Source organism: Vicugna pacos, chromosome 11 (genome assembly GCF_048564905.1).
Source record: "Vicugna pacos chromosome 11, VicPac4, whole genome shotgun sequence".
NCBI classification, from domain to species: Eukaryota; Metazoa; Chordata; class Mammalia; order Artiodactyla; family Camelidae; genus Vicugna; species Vicugna pacos.
The window spans coordinates 36,626,792-36,651,862 of record NC_132997.1 but is presented as its reverse complement, the minus strand read 5'-3'; the positions used below and the strand labels follow the sequence as shown (position 1 = coordinate 36,651,862).

Genomic DNA, 25,071 nt, shown 5'->3' with positions numbered 1-25,071 from the left:
GCTGAGGTAGAAAGGGCAGAAAAAGTCTATACACTAGTCATTCCTATCCATCTGTGTAAGAAGAATTGCACACCATGAGCAAGTGGGAATGATTCCTGGAATGCAGGATGGCTTCACCCTAGCAAAATGCATGACAGTGTGAGGAGAAAAAACAGGATCATCTCAATGAATGCTGAGAAAGGAATGGATGAATTCACCAGCATCTTCTGAATTTCATGGAAACATGAGAAATTTAAAGGGTCATATTCACACAATGTTTTTTTTTGTTCAGTAACTCTAGCCCAACTGGATGATAACAATTTTTAGAAGTATCACAGCATTCTATACCGCGTTACAGCACCATATCACTTCGCTCTGTTCCTCATGCTATGGGTCAGGTCTTTTAGAGCCTCATCAGAGAAATGGCTCAATTTAGTAGGGATGCTCATTGCAAGAAAAACATGCTTCTTTTATGCCATCGATTTAACATGGATTGTTCAAGAGAACCCCCCCCCCCATTATGACAGTCATGCAGAGCGGTATTTCTCCATGTGGTGACTGATTCATAAATTCAGTCCCATCGTGAACCTTCAGGTCCGTAGGATCTAATATTCTGACTTTGGATCCCTGAGGGGTCAGAGACCTAGGGAGCAGAGCCACACAGTAGGAGAGTCAAGGGGACCAAAATGAGAACAGAAGTGAGAGCAGATGCTGAGATGTGACGTGGGAGAGCCCTGGGATCATGTGGGTCCTGGCTGAGGGGCTCTGTGGGAAGGTCTTCAGGAGTAAAGGGCCTGGCAGGGGAGGAAGGTGCCTAGGTATGATGACCTCCTGTCAGGAAAGCTCCAGGAGAGTCCCCATTTCAAACACATTCCCCTAGCCTGTCCTATCTTCCCTCCCAACTCTATACATTCAGCAATACACGTCCATCTTCTTGGCCAAGTGCTGGGCAAGAGACCTGTAATATGCTCAAGTCCAAGGTGTAGACTCTGCTCCCAGGTGGCTGAGCGTTCCTTATAATACAATCTAGGGAAAGCCATTGTAGGTAGAGGAGTAGGTAATTAAAATCAAAACCTGTCCCTCTCCCACAGTTCTTATCATCACTGTTCTTCCTTCTGACACTTTAGGATACACGGGATTGTAGCAAAGCTCCCCAGGGGAAAGCAGATTCAGTGCTCTGGGGATAGAAGTCGATGAGGACCCACCTTGGCTGTGCTGAGCAGGAGAACTTCCCTGGTGAGTGACTCCCACTGAGTCCTACTGCCCCGCTTCAACTGTCTCCTAGGGATTCAGGGACAACCCCACTGTCCTGTGAGCAGACCGCTTTCTACCCAAGTCTACATCACACGCACACAAGGCAACATGAATTACAATATCTCTTGTACATTGCACTGATTGTCAAAGTCTTTTATTTAAATAGATATTTACAAACGCAGACGGTTGGAGGGAGAGAGGAAGGGACAGAGGTGGACACAGATGGGGGCTGGACACAGAAGAACACACGTCTGTGTATCCCAAGTGACGACTTCCACTCAGTGGCTCAATTTCTGTTTGTGAATTAAAGTGTATTGAGATTAGGGCTGAAACGAGATTGAAGAAAGAAAACAAACCTCTATAGCTTAAAGAAATCCTCACTTTCTAAAACATGTTCTGAGGAGGGCTAAATTGGGAAGGAGCACTTTGGAATGGAACAGTGTTTCTCAGAAGCAGTGACATCCCTCCCTCTGGTGGCCGTACGGGGAATGGCATGTGAGCCGCTGGCTCCATGGATGTCGGACAAACAGGCAACATTCACACAAACACAAAATCAGTCTCACTGCTGGAAGAAAACAAATCCTCTAAGGTCAAAATTTGGGGTTGCCTTCTAAGTCCTTGTCTTGATCATGCCATGAGCGGCCACTTACCAAGGGTGGGGTCTCAGGGAGTGCTGATGGAGGCCCTGAGCTGGGCCCTGGGTCCACAGCAGACAAGAGGGAGGAGGCCGCTGCCTCACAGGACCTGCAGGGAGAGGGTGGGAACGTGCTGGGGCCACTTGTCCACATCCCCGCCCTGTGTGTCTGGTGCAGAGAAGTCAGTCTATCCAAACAGAGACATGTAGGGCACGTTGATGTTTCTATTAACCATAAAACACAGACACGACAGGCCGCAAGGAATATGTTATCACCTCTAAGAATAATCCGGAATTGTAAATCACAGACACCTCAGGAACAGTGGGCGTCCCGGCCCTGAAGGCGACGGGAGGCAGCAGAGCCGGACTGATACTTACAGTGCGTCCCTCTGCTCTGGCTCTGGCTCTGGCTCTGGCTCTGGCTCTGGCTCTGGCTCTGGCGCTGTCGCAGGCAGGAGAGCTGGAGCTGGCTCTCCACCCAGAGGGGTTTCCCCAGCGGGTTCTGGGGCTGGTGCTGTAGCTCCAAGAAGGGAAACTCTCATCAATAGGACTGCTTTCCCACGTGTCTCCCAAAGCCAGGGGAGCCCTCACTGCTACTCAATCAAATCTCACTCCAGGATTCCACCCCCAGGGAGTCTTCCCAGGCTCTGCTCTGTGGGGTCCAGTGCCGTCCCCTCCCCACCCACCAGATCCCCCACCCTGCATCCTCCTCACCATCACTGTCTGCCTCTGGGAGTTCCAGTTGCTCCAGCTGTGCCAGGAGGAGGTGGGCCTGCTGCTCCAGGTCTGAGCCAGGCATGCTGAGCTCTACATAAGCGACAACCATCTTCAGGCATGGGAATTCTGGAGGCTGGTGGAAATCGCCTGGGTACTGGAACATCCAGGTGCCCAGGATGGAGGCCATGGCCCTGGGGGTAGTCAGGGGGACACCAGAGTCAGAGGCTTGGCCTTTCCTACCACGTTGGGCTCCCAGGGCAGCCCTGCAGGGACCTGGGCCTTTTTGCCTTTGGCTCCTGCCCATCCAGAGGCCGGCTCTGCTCCATGTGCCATCTCAGCTGGCAGTGTGGGCAGAGGCGGGCTTGGACACAGAGGAGGGGCTGCTACAAGCCTTCTGAAGGGACAGCCCTGGCTCAGTGGCGTGACCACCTGTCCACCGCTTCAGGGACACCTGTCACCCTGCTATGTCCCTCTGCCTGCCCCTCCCCACTGGATGGCACGTCTGTGAGGACAGGCAGGCTGTGTGCTCTGGCCACTGCCCTCTAAGGGACACGGGAGCTGCTCTATGAGTGCCTGAGCCCGGAGGGAACAGACAGGCTGTGTCGGCCATCCAGGCTGCCCACGGGCCTCCTCACTCCTCAGACTTTAGCTCCTGCACCTGCTGGCTGCAGAATCCTCCAGGGACCCTGCCTGGGTCTCCTTCTGCCCCTGCCACTCAGCATCATCAGGATGGGCTCAGCTGTCCCCTGAGGCCCCCTGGGTCCCCTGAGCACCAGCTGAGTCCCCACCATTGAGGCTCCACTAGATGGTGGGCAGGATGCTCTCCACCCCTCGTGTTCTGTGTCTCCCAAAGGGCGTGTGGGCAGGGATGGGATGGATAGGGGATGCTTGTGGGTTTTCTTCACTTTTGACTCTGTCCTCTGACCTCCCAGATGCCCCTCACAGCGCCACAGTCCCATCCACAGCTCTCTGGGTCTCGTCTCTTCTTTGCCAGGGGAAGTCCTAGGACTTCTGCTCTCAAGCCAGACTCGCAGGATATGCGGGATCCAGGATTCCGCCCACCTCTGCCCAACCAGAGAGCCCAGAGCTTCACACACTATTTGGGGAAGGAGTCCTTCCCGCTTCAATCCAAGAGACTCACTGTTTCAGCTGGTGCAGGGGTCCCCCGTCCTCTTCCATAACAGGGAGGACGCATCCGTATCTAGAGGAGAGCAGGAAGGCGTCACATGGACTGTCCCGAGCACACTAGCTGGATGTGCTGTCTAGTGTGACAGTGTGACACCCGAGAGAATGGAAGCCCTGGAGGGCAGGGCTGATGTGTGCTCGATGCATTAAATGATGGTTGTTCCTAGAAAAGCCTCTGTCCCTGGGGGCCCTTCCTATACATTTGAGGAATGAGTGAGTGAGCCCACCTGGCCCCAAGGCGCACATCTGAGTGGGCCTGGGACCCCACTTGTCCCTCCCGGGGATCCCTGTTCTCACTCTCCCAGGACAGGGACAGCTAATGGCGTCACCGGTCCCCTTTGAAATGGGAAAACAGTTCCACCCGAGGCCAAAGTCCCAGTGACACAGGAGGCAGACGCTAGCTCTTGGGCAGGAGGACAATGACAAATTCGCACAACCACAGCCCCGCCAGCTGCCCTTTCCATGAGCCAGGTCCCCGGAGAGCACCTTCCATGAAGGTCTCCCTCTGTTCCTACCCTCCTAGGGCCCGATCCTCTCTTGACCCCAGCGTGCAGGGGGGACCCTGAGGCTCAGAGAGGTAGAGGAACAATGCCTCATGGCTCTGATGGTAGGTGGCCAGGTCCCCAATGTCCCATGAAGACACAGTGCTCACCTTCGGAACAGATGGTCCAGCACCTGCTGGGCGGTGGCAAAAGTTCGATAATTGCCCAGAAATGTATTCAAATAGGAGGGGTGCCCGCCCAGAACGGCAGGCACCAGCTTTGCCACCAGCTTCTCCAGCCTGTGTCGCTGGAGGCTCCAAGCCCTGTAGGCCTCATCCCCGCTCCCTGATGGTCCAGCTCCCCCCTGGGGTGGAAAGAGGAGAGACATGAATCAGAGGCAGCAACGGGGACCCCCAGGCCCTTGGGGCTGGAGATTAGACCGAATCCTCAAGCCTCAAGCACTTGTGCCTGAGGTGGAACGGGGGAGCCCTGAGCAGATCCAAGGTTCTCGGCATCACCAGTACCGGGGGCGAAGGGCAGTGATGAAATGCATCAGTGTCTCAGATCCCTGTGTTGGCACCGCAGTGCCGGCCCCTCCCTGCACGTACCACATTATCCCCGTGACTGCTGTCACGGCATCCCATTCTAGGGATGAGAACACAGCGGCTGAGCCTGGGGTGGGAGGGCTCAGGATCTTCAGGTTAATGTGGACACGTGGGGGTGGAGAAGAAACAGGACAACGTGTAGAAAAATGCAGAAGTACCCTTGACTTCACATAGACTGAAGTTCTGTCTGAGTCTCTTTCTGAGAGTCGGACTCATATGTGGGCACTGACTTTGCGTCTGGCCAAGGCAGGGCCTGGGTTGTGACGGCAGATGGGGTAGACGGGGGATCAGATCCCTTTGCCAGCAGCTCTCTTAAGAGGCAGCCCAGGGGAGAAGCGGGGCAGCAGCGGGGCCCGGGGCTTCCTGGGTGTGGAGTCTCCTAGCTCACACTCACCCTGAGCGCGTCCTGGGTTCTGCTGCTCTCGTGGGGCACCTGCGCCTCCTGCAGGGAGGTGGAGCGGGGATCTCCGTGGACCAGGCCCTGTCCCGTCCCGTGTGTGGAGTCCTGTAAATACAGTGCCCAGAGGCCAGGCAGGAGCCTCAGAGCCCTGTCTGGTTCTCCGACCCACTAGACATCTCCAGTCCTGACACACATCCACCACTGTCTGCACAGACCTCCTTCAGGGGCAGAAAAGCTGACAAAGTGGCAGCCTTTTATTCCCATTGACACAGAGATGATGCCCCTCAGGAGTCCTCTTTCCCCCTTATCAGCCCTGTCCTTGGGTGCGGCCATGACAGGACCCCCAGGTCACCAAGTGTTCAACAAGCCATTCCTGCCCAGAGGGGACACCTCCTCTCAAGTCCCCCTTCAGCGACATGGAGATGAGGGGAAGCGGGCCTGCCCAGGGGGGGCCCCCCATGGAGGCCGGTCCCAGACTGGCCTTCTCCAGGCCACCCAGCGTTACCTTAGGTGACCTCCTCAAAATAGGCCACAGGCGCCTGGGTGGAGGGTTCCACAGACGCCTACAGCCACCGAAGAACCTCGCAGTCCAGGGTTTCCTGGCGGAGAAGCCCCGGGAGACCGGGAAACAAGAGGAGAACATCCTGCGTCTTCAACTGTCTCCAGCCAAGTGCGCTGGCTCTGGAGCTGTTGTCTGAATGTGGGTGCCTGGTAACCAGGTTCCATTTCGGTTGGGGTCTGTTAAGGATGTGATGTCACTTCCTGGGGTCCACTTCCTGGAACCCCCTCCTCAGAAGACACCTCCACATGCGCCCTCTGGGCTGCTTGCCTGCTCACGCCCTTCTCCATGCAAACCCGCACCTTGCACACTTAGAGCAGCCCCGCCGTCTCTATAGCTGCCGGGGGAGGTTCTGCAGGCAGCTTTGAGGAGACGCCCTGGCTTCCAGAATCCACTCCTCATCCTTACCTGTTTTCCATCCTGGGGAAGTCCTGGTGTGTGTCCAGGCCGGTGTGTCTCCCCAGCTGCCCAGTGGGAATGATTCTAGAAAGTACTTCTAGGGATGTCCTCAGGTGCAAGTGGAATAAGGCCTAAAAAATTGGAGAGTCATGTCACCTGTAGGTGTTGCCTGCGACCCAAGTTATCTTCCTCTGACTTCCTCCTCCATGTCTGTTCCTCTTATGATGGGACACGATAATTCTTATTCAATGTCATTGTACACGGGTGTCTATGTGTGTGTCTTTGTATATGTGTGTGTGTGTGTGTGTGTGTGTGTGTGTGTGTGTTTGTAAACCAGTGCTCACACTCTGTGTCGCCAGCAGGAAACTGTCCCCACACAGGAGAAATGGGCAATAGCATCCTGAGGTCTGAGGGTTTCGGTTTTCTAAAGCAAACCGAGTGAGAAAGTCTGAGGCCCTTGCTGGAAGGTTAGAGCTCATGAGTCAAGGCCACGCAGGTAGCAGGGCTGGAACTGGGATTAGAGGCAGCCTGTGTCCACTGGGCACACTCAGTAGCTCAGTCCTGGGAGCAGGAAAACTGTCCACTTCTCTGATTACTCAGTGTGGCAGGCTGAACTTCTCCAGCTGGATATGCAGTGACCCAGGGACAGATGGGCAGATGGTGGCTGACATCGGTAGAGTGACGTGACCATCTCATTGGCTGCTTCCATGCCTTCAGGGAGCTTCCGACCAGGTAGGAGGAAGGCCAGCGAGTAAACGGAATGACAAGGAAGGATGGAATCAGGAAGTAATCATTGTTCTGACGGACTACAATGGGGATGTGAGAGAGAGCAAGGCCACGGGCAGCATGGCATGGAGGAAATGACAGTAGGGGCCTCATGACCGGGGGGCCCAAGATTCTCAACTCGGCACCAGAGATAGCAAGGTGAGGGCGAGAGAGGGTGCCCACCCACAGGGAGCTGGCCTCTACCTCTAGCTCCGTGTGGCGGTCTGGCCTAGCTGCTTACCAAGGTCACGTCCTCCTGTTCGTGGGCACAGATGCGGCTGGACTCCATTTCCCGGCCTCCCTCGCAGTCGGGCACGCTCAGCTGTTGAGGTCTGATGGTGGCATGCGAACTTCAGCACAGCCCATAAAAACCTCCCACACGTTCTCCTTCACGTCCTTGAGACCTGAGAAGCCATACGTCGAAATGATAGATTCAGCGGATAAAAAGAACCTGGATCCCTGAACTCTGGCTAGGAGAAGAGCTAGCTACCCACCAAGGAAGAGAAACCCCTTTTGGACGTTACGCAAGTGAAGAAACGCCCGGGATTGTATCAAGCCACTGAGATATTGGGGGTTCCATGTTCAGGCAGCTCACACGAGACCGATTCACTGAAGTCACTGTGTCATTGCCACGGCTGCTCATTTGGCCCTTTCTCAGCCTTATCATATTACCACTTACCTTTTGACTTGCAGGTCACTTTTCCTTCCTATAGGTCCCACTCCCTCAAGTGGGATGGCAACAGGGCAGTCAGAGGTCTGCCCTTGTAAGGTGAGTGCTTTCTCTGTTCTCTGCTCCTTAAAGTGGATTCTGCCTTCAGTGCTGTAGCATGTCAATGGCTGCTCTTAGGGCCCTTGAAGCCATTTGTACTCTTAGGTGCTTTCTCTTTCAGTTCGCTTAGACGACATGCTTTCTGGACTAGCACGAATACAGTCCTTATCTCAGGCCTTCCCCAAATTGTGATCATGTCTGAACTAGCGGGGCCCGGCTGAGTAGGACAGAACTGCTCAGACGCTGCTGTAGCTGCTTATTTCCATGTGCGACTGTACGCTTTTTCAGGACAAGGAGTATTTCTTGGGCACCAGGCACAGTATCAGGCACATAGGAGGCGTTCAACGAATGATGCCCGCTGAAGGAACGAATCGGGTCACTCCATGTCGTCAAACACACCGGGATGCTATGGAAAGAATCGGCAGCTTTTGTTATCCCCCTCCACTTTTTGGTATTTTAGTTACAAAGGTTGATTTATATAGACAGGTATTTGGGCAATTAATTAATCTTCCTTTATCATTTTGTCAATTTCCCGTGGAGAGCACAATTTTTCAGTGATGCGTGAACATACATATATTCTTTGGAACAATGTCTTTGGCTGTGAGCTACCACAAGATCTCGTATGTATTTCCCTGTGCTATGCAGTATAATGTTGTTCATCTATTCTGCATCTGCCTGTCAGTATCTGCACATTTCCAACTCCCAGTCTGTCCAGTCCCACGCCCCTGTCCCTTGGCAACCACAAGTTTGTTTTCTATTTCTATGAGTGTGTCTGTTTTGTATTTATGTTCTTTTCTGTTTTTCCTTTTTTTCTTTCTTCCAAACCATCTTTAAAGCAACAGCCTAGGGAAGGCTGCTTCCAAGATGTGGAAGGCGTGGCCTGGGCCTTGCTCGGAATTGGGGCAGAGGGGGGTGCGGGGTGGTGTGGGGAGGGGCGTGGAGGGGCGGTATGGGCTGTGCGGGGAGGGCCAGAACAGGAGGGGAGAAGACTGCGGAGCAGGGGCAGGGGAAGGGCTGGGCCAGGAGCAGAGAGCCCGGTTGAGGCTGTCTAGGCTGGGCAGAGTGAGCTGGGGCGTGGGGCGGCGTCTGCTGCGCGGGGAGAGCTGGGGCTGGGGTCTTTCTCGGCCGCACCGGGCGAACCGGGGCATGGGGCGGGGGGCGATCTCGGCTGCGGCCTTACAGCTGGAGTGTGGGGCGGCCTCGGCCTGGCGGGGAGAGATGGGGCGGGGAGAGCCGTGGCGGGGAGAGCCGTGGCGGGGGTCGTTCTCGGCCGCGCCGGGAAAGCCGGGGTTGGGGCAGGGCGCGATCTCGGCTGCGGCTGGACAGTCTCCTCCCGAGGCGGGGTCTGCCGCGCCGGGCGAGCAGGGGCATGGGGCGAGGGGCGATCTCGGCTGCGGTCCGACAGTCTGGTCCGGAGGTGGCCTCTGCCGCGCGGGGAGAGCCGGGGCGGGGGTCGGTCTCCGCTGCGCAGATCATGGCGGGTGGGGCCTGCGGGCGGGATCCTGTGGGCAGAGCTGAGCTGCCTGCCGAGACTGTTGAGAGGCGCGGGACTCCCGGATGCTTGGCCTGAGGTGGCGGCTGGGGGCTCGGTGCCTGCCTGGAGGCCGCAGGGTGAAGGCGGGCCTGGGGCTGGGGCTGGGGCTGGCGTCCCTCCAGCTCTGAGAAGGGACCCGCGCCCGCGCACTACCAGCTAGTCATCACCTGCAATGTCTCTGGGACTAGGTCCTCCAAGCATATCTCCAAGCTTGCCTATCACCAGGGTGTGGTCATTGTGACCTGTCCTGGCTGCCAGACACACCACACCATCCCCGACAACCTAGGGTGGTTCTCGGACCTGGATGGGAAGAGGAATATTAAAGAAATGCTGGCAGCCAGAAGGGAGAAGGTATGCCAAGTGGCTGGCAAGGGGGTCCAGGAGCTTGTTTTAGAGGCTGCGGGGTCCCCCAAACCCACCAGTGCTGTGGCAGGGGCTGAGGACCAGGATCCCACCCTACCTGGCAGGAAGGAAGCCAGCTGACCCACCTTCTGCCTTCAAGGATACTCTGGCCCTGGGCCGCTCTGGACGTGACTGTTGTTGTTGTTGTTGTTGTTGTTGTTGTTGTTATCAATAGCTATCAGTTGCAGACGTGGGGCCTGGGAGTCTCCTGCTCTCCCTGGCTCTGGAGTCAAAATGACTCCCGAGAACCCTCTGTGGGCTGCAGCTGGGGCCTTCTGCAGCTGCAGGCCATGTCCCAGTGGGAAGGGGCTGGACATGGAGTCTGAGCCCCTCCTGGCTGCGGCTGTGTGGCCTTGGGCAGGTCACTTTGCCCCTGTGAGCCTCTGTCTTCCTGTCTCCAGATGAAAATGCTCAGAGCGCCACCTTGTCAGGAGGACAGGCAGAAAGACAAGACTCAGAAGAGACATGGGGTGGCTCAGTCCTGTCCCAAATGTCAAGGCGCCCTCTTGCTGGCTCTCAGGGATTCCAGGAAAGGACGGCCAGTTAGCCAGTGAACTTCCTGGGTGCAGGACCAGCACCCCCACACCCCTCTGCAGATCTTGTCCTTCTGGCCAGACACAAGGAGGCCCCACAGATCCTTCTGTGGCACCTGCTGTCCCCTGGACAGCACTGGTGAACAAGTGCCAACCTCAGCCCTGACTTTTGGCCACTGGCCAAGCGGTCAGGAAACCAGGCCACTCGCTGTCTCCACTGACAGGCCAGGCAGCCGTGGTGACAAAGGGAGTGGGTGCGAGGGGTGCTGTCTGATGGGCGGTGGGCCGCGTGCCCTGCATTTGCCTCCCAGCCTTGTTTGGCTGTCTTCTCAGGATGTTCCTGTGTTTATGAGGGCATGTTTATTTGCAGAAGCCTTCTGGGCAGTGTGAGCTTCAGCATTAAACAGCAGCCACCATCTTACAGGGTCCCGGCAGGATGCGCGCTCCCAGTTGCCGACCCCGTCGGCCCTGGGCCTCAGCATGGTTCTCCAGGCACTGGCAGTCTGTGCTCTGACTCGGTTACCCCCGTCCTTCCCGTGGCGAACAAGCCTGCATTATTCCAGCCCAGAGCCCCCCGTTCCATTTGTGAAGTCCAACCTGGAGGCTGAGCCAGCAGCCCCACCATGGCCTGCTCTTCCTCAGAGGCCCCAGGCGACCGACTGGCCTTGAAATGCCTGAGCTGCAGGGCTGGGTAGTGGCGTGGCTGCCTAGTTGACCCCAGACGCTAAGGACCAGGATTTGGGGAGGTCCTGGGAGCTGGCTGGACTCTGAGAGTGCAGGGCTGGGCCTTGGGGGGCCACTGAGACCAATCCCGCCCTCCACGGATGCGAAAACGGAGGCCTGTGGTTTGGACATGTATGCTAGCCGATTTTTATTGTCTGTTTTCTGACACTTTGACATCTGGGTCCCACTGAGCCTGGAGGGGCTGCCCCTCCCAGGGCTAGTCAGTTCCTAGAGACAGTAGAAGATGCCAGTGAGCACACCCAGGGTGGGGACAGACAAGTAGGGGCAGCCCCTCCACCCAGAGATGCTTGAGTCCTCCCACCTGCTAGTCCTGCCTCCCTGTTGCTCCCCATGGAAACCACAGGAGAGGCTCACGCCCACTTTTCCCCTCCCCTGCCACCTGACCCGCGAGGGCCCTGCTGATGCCCCTCCAAGGGCAGTGCCCCATCTGCACGGATGCTTCTCAGCCCAGCCAGGGCCCAGTGGTCCAAGTGAGCCTACTTTGTGCGAGGCCAGGCTGCCACTGATTTCAAGACTTCAGAAGGACATCTCGGATGCGAAGGGACACATCACAGGCATGTCCATATATTTTTCCTTCTAAGCCATGACTCAGGAGTAAAAGCAAAATAACATTGTGTTCAGATCCAAGAGACTCAGAGAGTTTGCCGCTGTCAGGCTGTCACTGAGAGTGAGGACGGGTGGGTTGAAGGAAGAAGTGAATGAATCCCAGAAGGAACGAGTGGAGAGTGAGACACGAGGGTGGGAAATGGGTGAGTGCAGGTCTGTCTGACAGTCATGACTGTGTAAATGAAGCATCAGGGGTTAGTAAGAACAATTATCATGACTAATGAGAAGGCAAAAACCTCTGTGGTTCAGTGTTGTGTCCTGGCCATCACCGGCCACCCTGCCAGGGCTCAGGAAGCCTGAGCTGAGGTAGAAAGGGCAGAAAAAGTCTATACACTAGTCATTCCTATCCATCTGTGTAAGAAGAATTGCACACCATGAGCAAGTGGGAATGATTCCTGGAATGCAGGATGGCTTCACCCTAGCAAAATGCATGACAGTGTGAGGAGAAAAAACAGGATCATCTCAATGAATGCTGAGAAAGGAATGGATGAATTCACCAGCATCTTCTGAATTTCATGGAAACATGAGAAATTTAAAGGGTCATATTCACACAATGTTTTTTTTTGTTCAGTAACTCTAGCCCAACTGGATGATAACAATTTTTAGAAGTATCACAGCATTCTATACCGCGTTACAGCACCATATCACTTCGCTCTGTTCCTCATGCTATGGGTCAGGTCTTTTAGAGCCTCATCAGAGAAATGGCTCAATTTAGTAGGGATGCTCATTGCAAGAAAAACATGCTTCTTTTATGCCATCGATTTAACATGGATTGTTCAAGAGAACCCCCCCCCCCATTATGACAGTCATGCAGAGCGGTATTTCTCCATGTGGTGACTGATTCATAAATTCAGTCCCATCGTGAACCTTCAGGTCCGTAGGATCTAATATTCTGACTTTGGATCCCTGAGGGAGTCCGAAGTGTCCCCTGAGACCTAGGGAGCAGAGCCACACAGTAGGAGAGTCAATGGGACCAAAATGAGAACAGAAGTGAGAGCAGATGCTGAGATGTGACGTGGGAGAGCCCTGGGATCATGTGGGTCCTGGCTGAGGGGCTCTGTGGGAAGGTCTTCAGGAGTAAAGGGCCTGGCAGGGGAGGAAGGTGCCTAGGTATGATGACCTCCTGTCAGGAAAGCTCCAGGAGAGTCCCCATTTCAAACACATTCCCCTAGCCTGTCCTATCTTCCCTCCCAACTCTATACATTCAGCAATACACGTCCATCTTCTTGGCCAAGTGCTGGGCAAGAGACCTGTAATATGCTCAAGTCCAAGGTGTAGACTCTGCTCCCAGGTGGCTGAGCGTTCCTTATAATACAATCTAGGGAAAGCCATTGTAGGTAGAGGAGTAGGTAATTAAAATCAAAACCTGTCCCTCTCCCACAGTTCTTATCATCACTGTTCTTCCTTCTGACACTTTAGGATACACGGGATTGTAGCAAAGCTCCCCAGGGGAAAGCAGATTCAGTGCTCTGGGGATAGAAGTCGATGAGGACCCACCTTGGCTGTGCTGAGCAGGAGAACTTCCCTGGTGAGTGACTCCCACTGAGTCCTACTGCCCCGCTTCAACTGTCTCCTAGGGATTCAGGGACAACCCCACTGTCCTGTGAGCAGACCGCTTTCTACCCAAGTCTACATCACACGCACACAAGGCAACATGAATTACAATATCTCTTGTACATTGCACTGATTGTCAAAGTCTTTTATTTAAATAGATATTTACAAACGCAGACGGTTGGAGGGAGAGAGGAAGGGACAGAGGTGGACACAGATGGGGGCTGGACACAGAAGAACACACGTCTGTGTATCCCAAGTGACGACTTCCACTCAGTGGCTCAATTTCTGTTTGTGAATTAAAGTGTATTGAGATTAGGGCTGAAACGAGATTGAAGAAAGAAAACAAACCTCTATAGCTTAAAGAAATCCTCACTTTCTAAAACATGTTCTGAGGAGGGCTAAATTGGGAAGGAGCACTTTGGAATGGAACAGTGTTTCTCAGAAGCAGTGACATCCCTCCCTCTGGTGGCCGTACGGGGAATGGCATGTGAGCCGCTGGCTCCATGGATGTCGGACAAACAGGCAACATTCACACAAACACAAAATCAGTCTCACTGCTGGAAGAAAACAAATCCTCTAAGGTCAAAATTTGGGGTTGCCTTCTAAGTCCTTGTCTTGATCATGCCATGAGCGGCCACTTACCAAGGGTGGGGTCTCAGGGAGTGCTGATGGAGGCCCTGAGCTGGGCCCTGGGTCCACAGCAGACAAGAGGGAGGAGGCCGCTGCCTCACAGGACCTGCAGGGAGAGGGTGGGAACGTGCTGGGGCCACTTGTCCACATCCCCGCCCTGTGTGTCTGGTGCAGAGAAGTCAGTCTATCCAAACAGAGACATGTAGGGCACGTTGATGTTTCTATTAACCATAAAACACAGACACGACAGGCCGCAAGGAATATGTTATCACCTCTAAGAATAATCCGGAATTGTAAATCACAGACACCTCAGGAACAGTGGGCGTCCCGGCCCTGAAGGCGACGGGAGGCAGCAGAGCCGGACTGATACTTACAGTGCGTCCCTCTGCTCTGGCTCTGGCTCTGGCTCTGGCTCTGGCTCTGGCTCTGGCGCTGTCGCAGGCAGGAGAGCTGGAGCTGGCTCTCCACCCAGAGGGGTTTCCCCAGCGGGTTCTGGGGCTGGTGCTGTAGCTCCAAGAAGGGAAACTCTCATCAATAGGACTGCTTTCCCACGTGTCTCCCAAAGCCAGGGGAGCCCTCACTGCTACTCAATCAAATCTCACTCCAGGATTCCACCCCCAGGGAGTCTTCCCAGGCTCTGCTCTGTGGGGTCCAGTGCCGTCCCCTCCCCACCCACCAGATCCCCCACCCTGCATCCTCCTCACCATCACTGTCTGCCTCTGGGAGTTCCAGTTGCTCCAGCTGTGCCAGGAGGAGGTGGGCCTGCTGCTCCAGGTCTGAGCCAGGCATGCTGAGCTCTACATAAGCGACAACCATCTTCAGGCATGGGAATTCTGGAGGCTGGTGGAAATCGCCTGGGTACTGGAACATCCAGGTGCCCAGGATGGAGGCCATGGCCCTGGGGGTAGTCAGGGGGACACCAGAGTCAGAGGCTTGGCCTTTCCTACCACGTTGGGCTCCCAGGGCAGCCCTGCAGGGACCTGGGCCTTTTTGCCTTTGGCTCCTGCCCATCCAGAGGCCGGCTCTGCTCCATGTGCCATCTCAGCTGGCAGTGTGGGCAGAGGCGGGCTTGGACACAGAGGAGGGGCTGCTACAAGCCTTCTGAAGGGACAGCCCTGGCTCAGTGGCGTGACCACCTGTCCACCGCTTCAGGGACACCTGTCACCCTGCTATGTCCCTCTGCCTGCCCCTCCCCACTGGATGGCACGTCTGTGAGGACAGGCAGGCTGTGTGCTCTGGCCACTGCCCTCTAAGGGACACGGGAGCTGCTCTATGAGTGCCTGAGCCCGGAGGGAACAGACAGGCTGTGTCGGCCATCCAGGCTGCCCACGGGCCTCCTCACTCCTCAGACTTTAGCTCCTGCACCTGCTGGCTGCAGAATCCTCCAGGGACCCTGCCTGGGTCTCCTTCTGCCCCTGCCACTCAGCATCATCAGGATGGGCTCAGCTGTCCCCTGAGGCCCCCTGGGTCCCCTGAGCACCAGCTGAGTCCCCACCATTGAGGCTCCACTAGATGGTGGGCAGGATGCTCTCCACCCCTCGTGTTCTGTGTCTCCCAAAGGGCGTGTGGGCAGGGATGGGATGGATAGGGGATGCTTGTGGGTTTTCTTCACTTTTGACTCTGTCCTCTGACCTCCCAGATGCCCCTCACAGCGCCACAGTCCCATCCACAGCTCTCTGGGTCTCGTCTCTTCTTTGCCAGGGGAAGTCCTAGGACTTCTGCTCTCAAGCCAGACTCGCAGGATATGCGGGATCCAGGATTCCGCCCACCTCTGCCCAACCAGAGAGCCCAGAGCTTCACACACTATTTGGGGAAGGAGTCCTTCCCGCTTCAATCCAAGAGACTCACTGTTTCAGCTGGTGCAGGGGTCCCCCGTCCTCTTCCATAACAGGGAGGACGCATCCGTATCTAGAGGAGAGCAGGAAGGCGTCACATGGACTGTCCCGAGCACACTAGCTGGATGTGCTGTCTAGTGTGACAGTGTGACACCCGAGAGAATGGAAGCCCTGGAGGGCAGGGCTGATGTGTGCTTGATGCATTAAATGATGGTTGTTCCTAGAAAAGCCTCTGTCCCTGGGGGCCCTTCCTATACATTTGAGGAATGAGTGAGTGAGCCCACCTGGCCCCAAGGCGCACATCTGAGTGGGCCTGGGACCCCACTTGTCCCTCCCGGGGATCCCTGTTCTCACTCTCCCAGGACAGGGACAGCTAATGGCGTCACCGGTCCCCTTTGAAATGGGAAAACAGTTCCACCCGAGGCCAAAGTCCCAGTGACACAGGAGGCAGACGCTAGCTCTTGGGCAGGAGGACAATGACAAATTCGCACAACCACAGCCCCGCCAGCTGCCCTTTCCATGAGCCAGGTCCCCGGAGAGCACCTTCCATGAAGGTCTCCCTCTGTTCCTACCCTCCTAGGGCCCGATCCTCTCTTGACCCCAGCGTGCAGGGGGGACCCTGAGGCTCAGAGAGGTAGAGGAACAATGCCTCATGGCTCTGATGGTAGGTGGCCAGGTCCCCAATGTCCCATGAAGACACAGTGCTCACCTTCGGAACAGATGGTCCAGCACCTGCTGGGCGGTGGCAAAAGTTCGATAATTGCCCAGAAATGTATTCAAATAGGAGGGGTGCCCGCCCAGAACGGCAGGCACCAGCTTTGCCACCAGCTTCTCCAGCCTGTGTCGCTGGAGGCTCCAAGCCCTGTAGGCCTCATCCCCGCTCCCTGATGGTCCAGCTCCCCCCTGGGGTGGAAAGAGGAGAGACATGAATCAGAGGCAGCACCGGGGACCCCCAGGCCCTTGGGGCTGGAGATTAGACCGAATCCTCAAGCCTCAAGCACTTGTGCCTGAGGTGGAACGGGGGAGCCCTGAGCAGATCCAAGGTTCTCGGCATCACCAGTACCGGGGGCGAAGGGCAGTGATGAAATGCATCAGTGTCTCAGATCCCTGTGTTGGCACCGCAGTGCCGGCCCCTCCCTGCACGTACCACATTATCCCCGTGACTGCTGTCACGGCATCCCATTCTAGGGATGAGAACACAGCGGCTGAGCCTGGGGTGGGAGGGCTCAGGATCTTCAGGTTAATGTGGACACGTGGGGGTGGAGAAGAAACAGGACAACGTGTAGAAAAATGCAGAAGTACCCTTGACTTCACATAGACTGAAGTTCTGTCTGAGTCTCTTTCTGAGAGTCGGACTCATATGTGGGCACTGACTTTGCGTCTGGCCAAGGCAGGGCCTGGGTTGTGACGGCAGATGGGGTAGACGGGGGATCAGATCCCTTTGCCAGCAGCTCTCTTAAGAGGCAGCCCAGGGGAGAAGCGGGGCAGCAGTGGGGCCCGGGGCTTCCTGGGTGTGGAGTCTCCTAGCTCACACTCACCCTGAGCGCGTCCTGGGTTCTGCTGCTCTCGTGGGGCACCTGCGCCTCCTGCAGGGAGGTGGAGCGGGGATCTCCGTGGACCAGGCCCTGTCCCGTCCCGTGTGTGGAGTCCTGTAAATACAGTGCCCAGAGGCCAGGCAGGAGCCTCAGAGCCCTGTCTGGTTCTCCGACCCACTAGACATCTCCAGTCCTGACACACATCCACCACTGTCTGCACAGACCTCCTTCAGGGGCAGAAAAGCTGACAAAGTGGCAGCCTTTTATTCCCATTGACACAGAGATGATGCCCCTCAGGAGTCCTCTTTCCCCCTTATCAGCCCTGTCCTTGGGTGCGGCCATGACAGGACCCCCAGGTCACCAAGTGTTCAACAAGCCATTCCTGCCCAGAGGGGACACCTCCTCTCAAGTCCCCCTTCAGCGACATGGAGATGAGGGGAAGCGGGCCTGCCCAGGGGGGGCCCCCCATGGAGGCCGGTCCCAGACTGGCCTTCTCCAGGCCACCCAGCGTTACCTTAGGTGACCTCCTCAAAATAGGCCACAGGCGCCTGGGTGGAGGGTTCCACAGACGCCTACAGCCACCGAAGAACCTCGCAGTCCAGGGTTTCCTGGCGGAGAAGCCCCGGGAGACCGGGAAACAAGAGGAGAACATCCTGCGTCTTCAACTGTCTCCAGCCAAGTGCGCTGGCTCTGGAGCTGTTGTCTGAATGTGGGTGCCTGGTAACCAGGTTCCATTTCGGTTGGGGTCTGTTAAGGATGTGATGTCACTTCCTGGGGTCCACTTCCTGGAACCCCCTCCTCAGAAGACACCTCCACATGCGCCCTCTGGGCTGCTTGCCTGCTCACGCCCTTCTCCATGCAAACCCGCACCTTGCACACTTAGAGCAGCCCCGCCGTCTCTATAGCTGCCGGGGGAGGTTCTGCAGGCAGCTTTGAGGAGACGCCCTGGCTTCCAGAATCCACTCCTCATCCTTACCTGTTTTCCATCCTGGGGAAGTCCTGGTGTGTGTCCAGGCCGGTGTGTCTCCCCAGCTGCCCAGTGGGAATGATTCTAGAAAGTACTTCTAGGGATGTCCTCAGGTGCAAGTGGAATAAGGCCTAAAAAATTGGAGAGTCATGTCACCTGTAGGTGTTGCCTGCGACCCAAGTTATCTTCCTCTGACTTCCTCCTCCATGTCTGTTCCTCTTATGATGGGACACGATAATTCTTATTCAATGTCATTGTACACGGGTGTCTATGTGTGTGTCTTTGTATATGTGTGTGTGTGTGTGTGTGTGTGTGTGTGTGTGTGTTTGTAAACCAGTGCTCACACTCTGTGTCGCCAGCAGGAAACTGTCCCCACACAGGAGAAATGGGCAATAGCATCCTGAGGTCTGAGGGTTTCGGTTTTCTAAAGCAAACCGAGTGAGAAAGTCTGAGGCCCTTGCTGGAAGGTTAGAGCTCATGAGCCAAGGCCACGCAGGTAGCAGGGCTGGAACTGGGATTAGAGGCAGCCTGTGTCCACTGGGCACACTCAGTAGCTCAGTCCTGGGAGCAGGAAAACTGTCCACTTCTCTGATTACTCAGTGTGGCAGGCTGAACTTCTCCAGCTGGATATGCAGTGACCCAGGGACAGATGGGCAGATGGTGGCTGACATCGGTAGAGTGACGTGACCATCTCATTGGCTGCTTCCATGCCTTCAGGGAGCTTCCGACCAGGTAGGAGGAAGGCCAGCGAGTAAACGGAATGACAAGGAAGGATGGAATCAGGAAGTAATCATTGTTCTGACGGACTACAATGGGGATGTGAGAGAGAGCAAGGCCACGGGCAGCATGGCATGGAGGAAATGACAGTAGGGGCCTCATGACCGGGGGGCCCAAGATTCTCAACTCGGCACCAGAGATAGCAAGGTGAGGGCGAGAGAGGGTGCCCACCCACAGGGAGCTGGCCTCTACCTCTAGCTCCGTGTGGCGGTCTGGCCTAGCTGCTTACCAAGGTCACGTCCTCCTGTTCGTGGGCACAGATGCGGCTGGACTCCATTTCCCGGCCTCCCTCGCAGTCGGGCACGCTCAGCTGTTGAGGTCTGATGGTGGCATGCGAACTTCAGCACAGCCCATAAAAACCTCCCACACGTTCTCCTTCACGTCCTTGAGACCTGAGAAGCCATACGTCGAAATGATAGATTCAGCGGATAAAAAGAACCTGGATCCCTGAACTCTGGCTAGGAGAAGAGCTAGCTACCCACCAAGGAAGAGAAACCCCTTTTGGACGTTACGCAAGTGAAGAAACGCCCGGGATTGTATCAAGCCACTGAGATATTGGGGGTTCCATGTTCAGGCAGCTCACACGAGACCGATTCACTGAAGTCACTGTGTCATTGCCACGGCTGCTCATTTGGCCCTTTCTCAGCCTTATCATATTACCACTTACCTTTTGACTTGCAGGTCACTTTTCCTTCCTATAGGTCCCACTCCCTCAAGTGGGATGGCAACAGGGCAGTCAGAGGTCTGCCCTTGTAAGGTGAGTGCTTTCTCTGTTCTCTGCTCCTTAAAGTGGATTCTGCCTTCAGTGCTGTAGCATGTCAATGGCTGCTCTTAGGGCCCTTGAAGCCATTTGTACTCTTAGGTGCTTTCTCTTTCAGTTCGCTTAGACGACATGCTTTCTGGACTAGCACGAATACAGTCCTTATCTCAGGCCTTCCCCAAATTGTGATCATGTCTGAACTAGCGGGGCCCGGCTGAGTAGGACAGAACTGCTCAGACGCTGCTGTAGCTGCTTATTTCCATGTGCGACTGTACGCTTTTTCAGGACAAGGAGTATTTCTTGGGCACCAGGCACAGTATCAGGCACATAGGAGGCGTTCAACGAATGATGCCCGCTGAAGGAACGAATCGGGTCACTCCATGTCGTCAAACACACCGGGATGCTATGGAAAGAATCGGCAGCTTTTGTTATCCCCCTCCACTTTTTGGTATTTTAGTTACAAAGGTTGATTTATATAGACAGGTATTTGGGCAATTAATTAATCTTCCTTTATCATTTTGTCAATTTCCCGTGGAGAGCACAATTTTTCAGTGATGCGTGAACATACATATATTCTTTGGAACAATGTCTTTGGCTGTGAGCTACCACAAGATCTCGTATGTATTTCCCTGTGCTATGCAGTATAATGTTGTTCATCTATTCTGCATCTGCCTGTCAGTATCTGCACATTTCCAACTCCCAGTCTGTCCAGTCCCACGCCCCTGTCCCTTGGCAACCACAAGTTTGTTTTCTATTTCTATGAGTGTGTCTGTTTTGTATTTATGTTCTTTTCTGTTTTTCCTTTTTTTCTTTCTTCCAAACCATCTTTAAAGCAACAGCCTAGGGAAGGCTGCTTCCAAGATGTGGAAGGCGTGGCCTGGGCCTTGCTCGGAATTGGGGCAGAGGGGGGTGCGGGGTGGTGTGGGGAGGGGCGTGGAGGGGCGGTATGGGCTGTGCGGGGAGGGCCAGAACAGGAGGGGAGAAGACTGCGGAGCAGGGGCAGGGGAAGGGCTGGGCCAGGAGCAGAGAGCCCGGTTGAGGCTGTCTAGGCTGGGCAGAGTGAGCTGGGGCGTGGGGCGGCGTCTGCTGCGCGGGGAGAGCTGGGGCTGGGGTCTTTCTCGGCCGCACCGGGCGAACCGGGGCATGGGGCGGGGGGCGATCTCGGCTGCGGCCTTACAGCTGGAGTGTGGGGCGGCCTCGGCCTGGCGGGGAGAGATGGGGCGGGGAGAGCCGTGGCGGGGAGAGCCGTGGCGGGGGTCGTTCTCGGCCGCGCCGGGAAAGCCGGGGTTGGGGCAGGGCGCGATCTCGGCTGCGGCTGGACAGTCTCCTCCCGAGGCGGGGTCTGCCGCGCCGGGCGAGCAGGGGCATGGGGCGAGGGGCGATCTCGGCTGCGGTCCGACAGTCTGGTCCGGAGGTGGCCTCTGCCGCGCGGGGAGAGCCGGGGCGGGGGTCGGTCTCCGCTGCGCAGATCATGGCGGGTGGGGCCTGCGGGCGGGATCCTGTGGGCAGAGCTGAGCTGCCTGCCGAGACTGTTGAGAGGCGCGGGACTCCCGGATGCTTGGCCTGAGGTGGCGGCTGGGGGCTCGGTGCCTGCCTGGAGGCCGCAGGGTGAAGGCGGGCCTGGGGCTGGGGCTGGGGCTGGCGTCCCTCCAGCTCTGAGAAGGGACCCGCGCCCGCGCACTACCAGCTAGTCATCACCTGCAATGTCTCTGGGACTAGGTCCTCCAAGCATATCTCCAAGCTTGCCTATCACCAGGGTGTGGTCATTGTGACCTGTCCTGGCTGCCAGACACACCACACCATCCCCGACAACCTAGGGTGGTTCTCGGACCTGGATGGGAAGAGGAATATTAAAGAAATGCTGGCAGCCAGAAGGGAGAAGGTATGCCAAGTGGCTGGCAAGGGGGTCCAGGAGCTTGTTTTAGAGGCTGCGGGGTCCCCCAAACCCACCAGTGCTGTGGCAGGGGCTGAGGACCAGGATCCCACCCTACCTGGCAGGAAGGAAGCCAGCTGACCCACCTTCTGCCTTCAAGGATACTCTGGCCCTGGGCCGCTCTGGACGTGACTGTTGTTGTTGTTGTTGTTGTTGTTGTTGTTGTTATCAATAGCTATCAGTTGCAGACGTGGGGCCTGGGAGTCTCCTGCTCTCCCTGGCTCTGGAGTCAAAATGACTCCCGAGAACCCTCTGTGGGCTGCAGCTGGGGCCTTCTGCAGCTGCAGGCCATGTCCCAGTGGGAAGGGGCTGGACATGGAGTCTGAGCCCCTCCTGGCTGCGGCTGTGTGGCCTTGGGCAGGTCACTTTGCCCCTGTGAGCCTCTGTCTTCCTGTCTCCAGATGAAAATGCTCAGAGCGCCACCTTGTCAGGAGGACAGGCAGAAAGACAAGACTCAGAAGAGACATGGGGTGGCTCAGTCCTGTCCCAAATGTCAAGGCGCCCTCTTGCTGGCTCTCAGGGATTCCAGGAAAGGACGGCCAGTTAGCCAGTGAACTTCCTGGGTGCAGGACCAGCACCCCCACACCCCTCTGCAGATCTTGTCCTTCTGGCCAGACACAAGGAGGCCCCACAGATCCTTCTGTGGCACCTGCTGTCCCCTGGACAGCACTGGTGAACAAGTGCCAACCTCAGCCCTGACTTTTGGCCACTGGCCAAGCGGTCAGGAAACCAGGCCACTCGCTGTCTCCACTGACAGGCCAGGCAGCCGTGGTGACAAAGGGAGTGGGTGCGAGGGGTGCTGTCTGATGGGCGGTGGGCCGCGTGCCCTGCATTTGCCTCCCAGCCTTGTTTGGCTGTCTTCTCAGGATGTTCCTGTGTTTATGAGGGCATGTTTATTTGCAGAAGCCTTCTGGGCAGTGTGAGCTTCAGCATTAAACAGCAGCCACCATCTTACAGGGTCCCGGCAGGATGCGCGCTCCCAGTTGCCGACCCCGTCGGCCCTGGGCCTCAGCATGGTTCTCCAGGCACTGGCAGTCTGTGCTCTGACTCGGTTACCCCCGTCCTTCCCGTGGCGAACAAGCCTGCATTATTCCAGCCCAGAGCCCCCCGTTCCATTTGTGAAGTCCAACCTGGAGGCTGAGCCAGCAGCCCCACCATGGCCTGCTCTTCCTCAGAGGCCCCAGGCGACCGACTGGCCTTGAAATGCCTGAGCTGCAGGGCTGGGTAGTGGCGTGGCTGCCTAGTTGACCCCAGACGCTAAGGACCAGGATTTGGGGAGGTCCTGGGAGCTGGCTGGACTCTGAGAGTGCAGGGCTGGGCCTTGGGGGGCCACTGAGACCAATCCCGCCCTCCACGGATGCGAAAACGGAGGCCTGTGGTTTGGACATGTATGCTAGCCGATTTTTATTGTCTGTTTTCTGACACTTTGACATCTGGGTCCCACTGAGCCTGGAGGGGCTGCCCCTCCCAGGGCTAGTCAGTTCCTAGAGACAGTAGAAGATGCCAGTGAGCACACCCAGGGTGGGGACAGACAAGTAGGGGCAGCCCCTCCACCCAGAGATGCTTGAGTCCTCCCACCTGCTAGTCCTGCCTCCCTGTTGCTCCCCATGGAAACCACAGGAGAGGCTCACGCCCACTTTTCCCCTCCCCTGCCACCTGACCCGCGAGGGCCCTGCTGATGCCCCTCCAAGGGCAGTGCCCCATCTGCACGGATGCTTCTCAGCCCAGCCAGGGCCCAGTGGTCCAAGTGAGCCTACTTTGTGCGAGGCCAGGCTGCCACTGATTTCAAGACTTCAGAAGGACATCTCGGATGCGAAGGGACACATCACAGGCATGTCCATATATTTTTCCTTCTAAGCCATGACTCAGGAGTAAAAGCAAAATAACATTGTGTTCAGATCCAAGAGACTCAGAGAGTTTGCCGCTGTCAGGCTGTCACTGAGAGTGAGGACGGGTGGGTTGAAGGAAGAAGTGAATGAATCCCAGAAGGAACGAGTGGAGAGTGAGACACGAGGGTGGGAAATGGGTGAGTGCAGGTCTGTCTGACAGTCATGACTGTGTAAATGAAGCATCAGGGGTTAGTAAGAACAATTATCATGACTAATGAGAAGGCAAAAACCTCTGTGGTTCAGTGTTGTGTCCTGGCCATCACCGGCCACCCTGCCAGGGCTCAGGAAGCCTGAGCTGAGGTAGAAAGGGCAGAAAAAGTCTATACACTAGTCATTCCTATCCATCTGTGTAAGAAGAATTGCACACCATGAGCAAGTGGGAATGATTCCTGGAATGCAGGATGGCTTCACCCTAGCAAAATGCATGACAGTGTGAGGAGAAAAAACAGGATCATCTCAATGAATGCTGAGAAAGGAATGGATGAATTCACCAGCATCTTCTGAATTTCATGGAAACATGAGAAATTTAAAGGGTCATATTCACACAATGTTTTTTTTTGTTCAGTAACTCTAGCCCAACTGGATGATAACAATTTTTAGAAGTATCACAGCATTCTATACCGCGTTACAGCACCATATCACTTCGCTCTGTTCCTCATGCTATGGGTCAGGTCTTTTAGAGCCTCATCAGAGAAATGGCTCAATTTAGTAGGGATGCTCATTGCAAGAAAAACATGCTTCTTTTATGCCATCGATTTAACATGGATTGTTCAAGAGAACCCCCCCCCCCATTATGACAGTCATGCAGAGCGGTATTTCTCCATGTGGTGACTGATTCATAAATTCAGTCCCATCGTGAACCTTCAGGTCCGTAGGATCTAATATTCTGACTTTGGATCCCTGAGGGAGTCCGAAGTGTCCCCTGAGACCTAGGGAGCAGAGCCACACAGTAGGAGAGTCAAGGGGACCAAAATGAGAACAGAAGTGAGAGCAGATGCTGAGATGTGACGTGGGAGAGCCCTGGGATCATGTGGGTCCTGGCTGAGGGGCTCTGTGGGAAGGTCTTCAGGAGTAAAGGGCCTGGCAGGGGAGGAAGGTGCCTAGGTATGATGACCTCCTGTCAGGAAAGCTCCAGGAGAGTCCCCATTTCAAACACATTCCCCTAGCCTGTCCTATCTTCCCTCCCAACTCTATACATTCAGCAATACACGTCCATCTTCTTGGCCAAGTGCTGGGCAAGAGACCTGTAATATGCTCAAGTCCAAGGTGTAGACTCTGCTCCCAGGTGGCTGAGCGTTCCTTATAATACAATCTAGGGAAAGCCATTGTAGGTAGAGGAGTAGGTAATTAAAATCAAAACCTGTCCCTCTCCCACAGTTCTTATCATCACTGTTCTTCCTTCTGACACTTTAGGATACACGGGATTGTAGCAAAGCTCCCCAGGGGAAAGCAGATTCAGTGCTCTGGGGATAGAAGTCGATGAGGACCCACCTTGGCTGTGCTGAGCAGGAGAACTTCCCTGGTGAGTGACTCCCACTGAGTCCTACTGCCCCGCTTCAACTGTCTCCTAGGGATTCAGGGACAACCCCACTGTCCTGTGAGCAGACCGCTTTCTACCCAAGTC

General features: G+C 55.8%; 1 protein-coding gene across 1 annotated transcript in view; it reads right to left on the bottom strand.

Moving 5' to 3' along the window:
- Positions 1–25,071, bottom strand: part of LOC140699910 (uncharacterized) — a 55,241-nt gene that overhangs the window by 10,464 nt on the left and 19,706 nt on the right. Inside the window, exons 15-31 of the mRNA XM_072972396.1 lie at positions 24,339–24,376; positions 20,754–20,967; positions 19,095–19,185; positions 17,125–17,235; positions 16,296–16,489; positions 15,600–15,659; positions 14,456–14,649; positions 14,126–14,255; positions 13,764–13,857; positions 8,880–9,172; positions 7,221–7,311; positions 5,251–5,361; positions 4,422–4,615; positions 3,726–3,785; positions 2,582–2,775; positions 2,246–2,381; positions 1,185–1,260 (exon numbers count right to left, since the gene is read on the bottom strand). Coding sequence (XP_072828497.1) covers positions 1,185–1,260; positions 2,246–2,381; positions 2,582–2,775; positions 3,726–3,785; positions 4,422–4,615; positions 5,251–5,361; positions 7,221–7,311; positions 8,880–9,172; positions 13,764–13,857; positions 14,126–14,255; positions 14,456–14,649; positions 15,600–15,659; positions 16,296–16,489; positions 17,125–17,235; positions 19,095–19,185; positions 20,754–20,967; positions 24,339–24,376 — 2,281 coding nt within the window. The remainder of the gene's footprint in view (positions 1–1,184; positions 1,261–2,245; positions 2,382–2,581; positions 2,776–3,725; positions 3,786–4,421; positions 4,616–5,250; positions 5,362–7,220; positions 7,312–8,879; positions 9,173–13,763; positions 13,858–14,125; positions 14,256–14,455; positions 14,650–15,599; positions 15,660–16,295; positions 16,490–17,124; positions 17,236–19,094; positions 19,186–20,753; positions 20,968–24,338; positions 24,377–25,071) is intronic.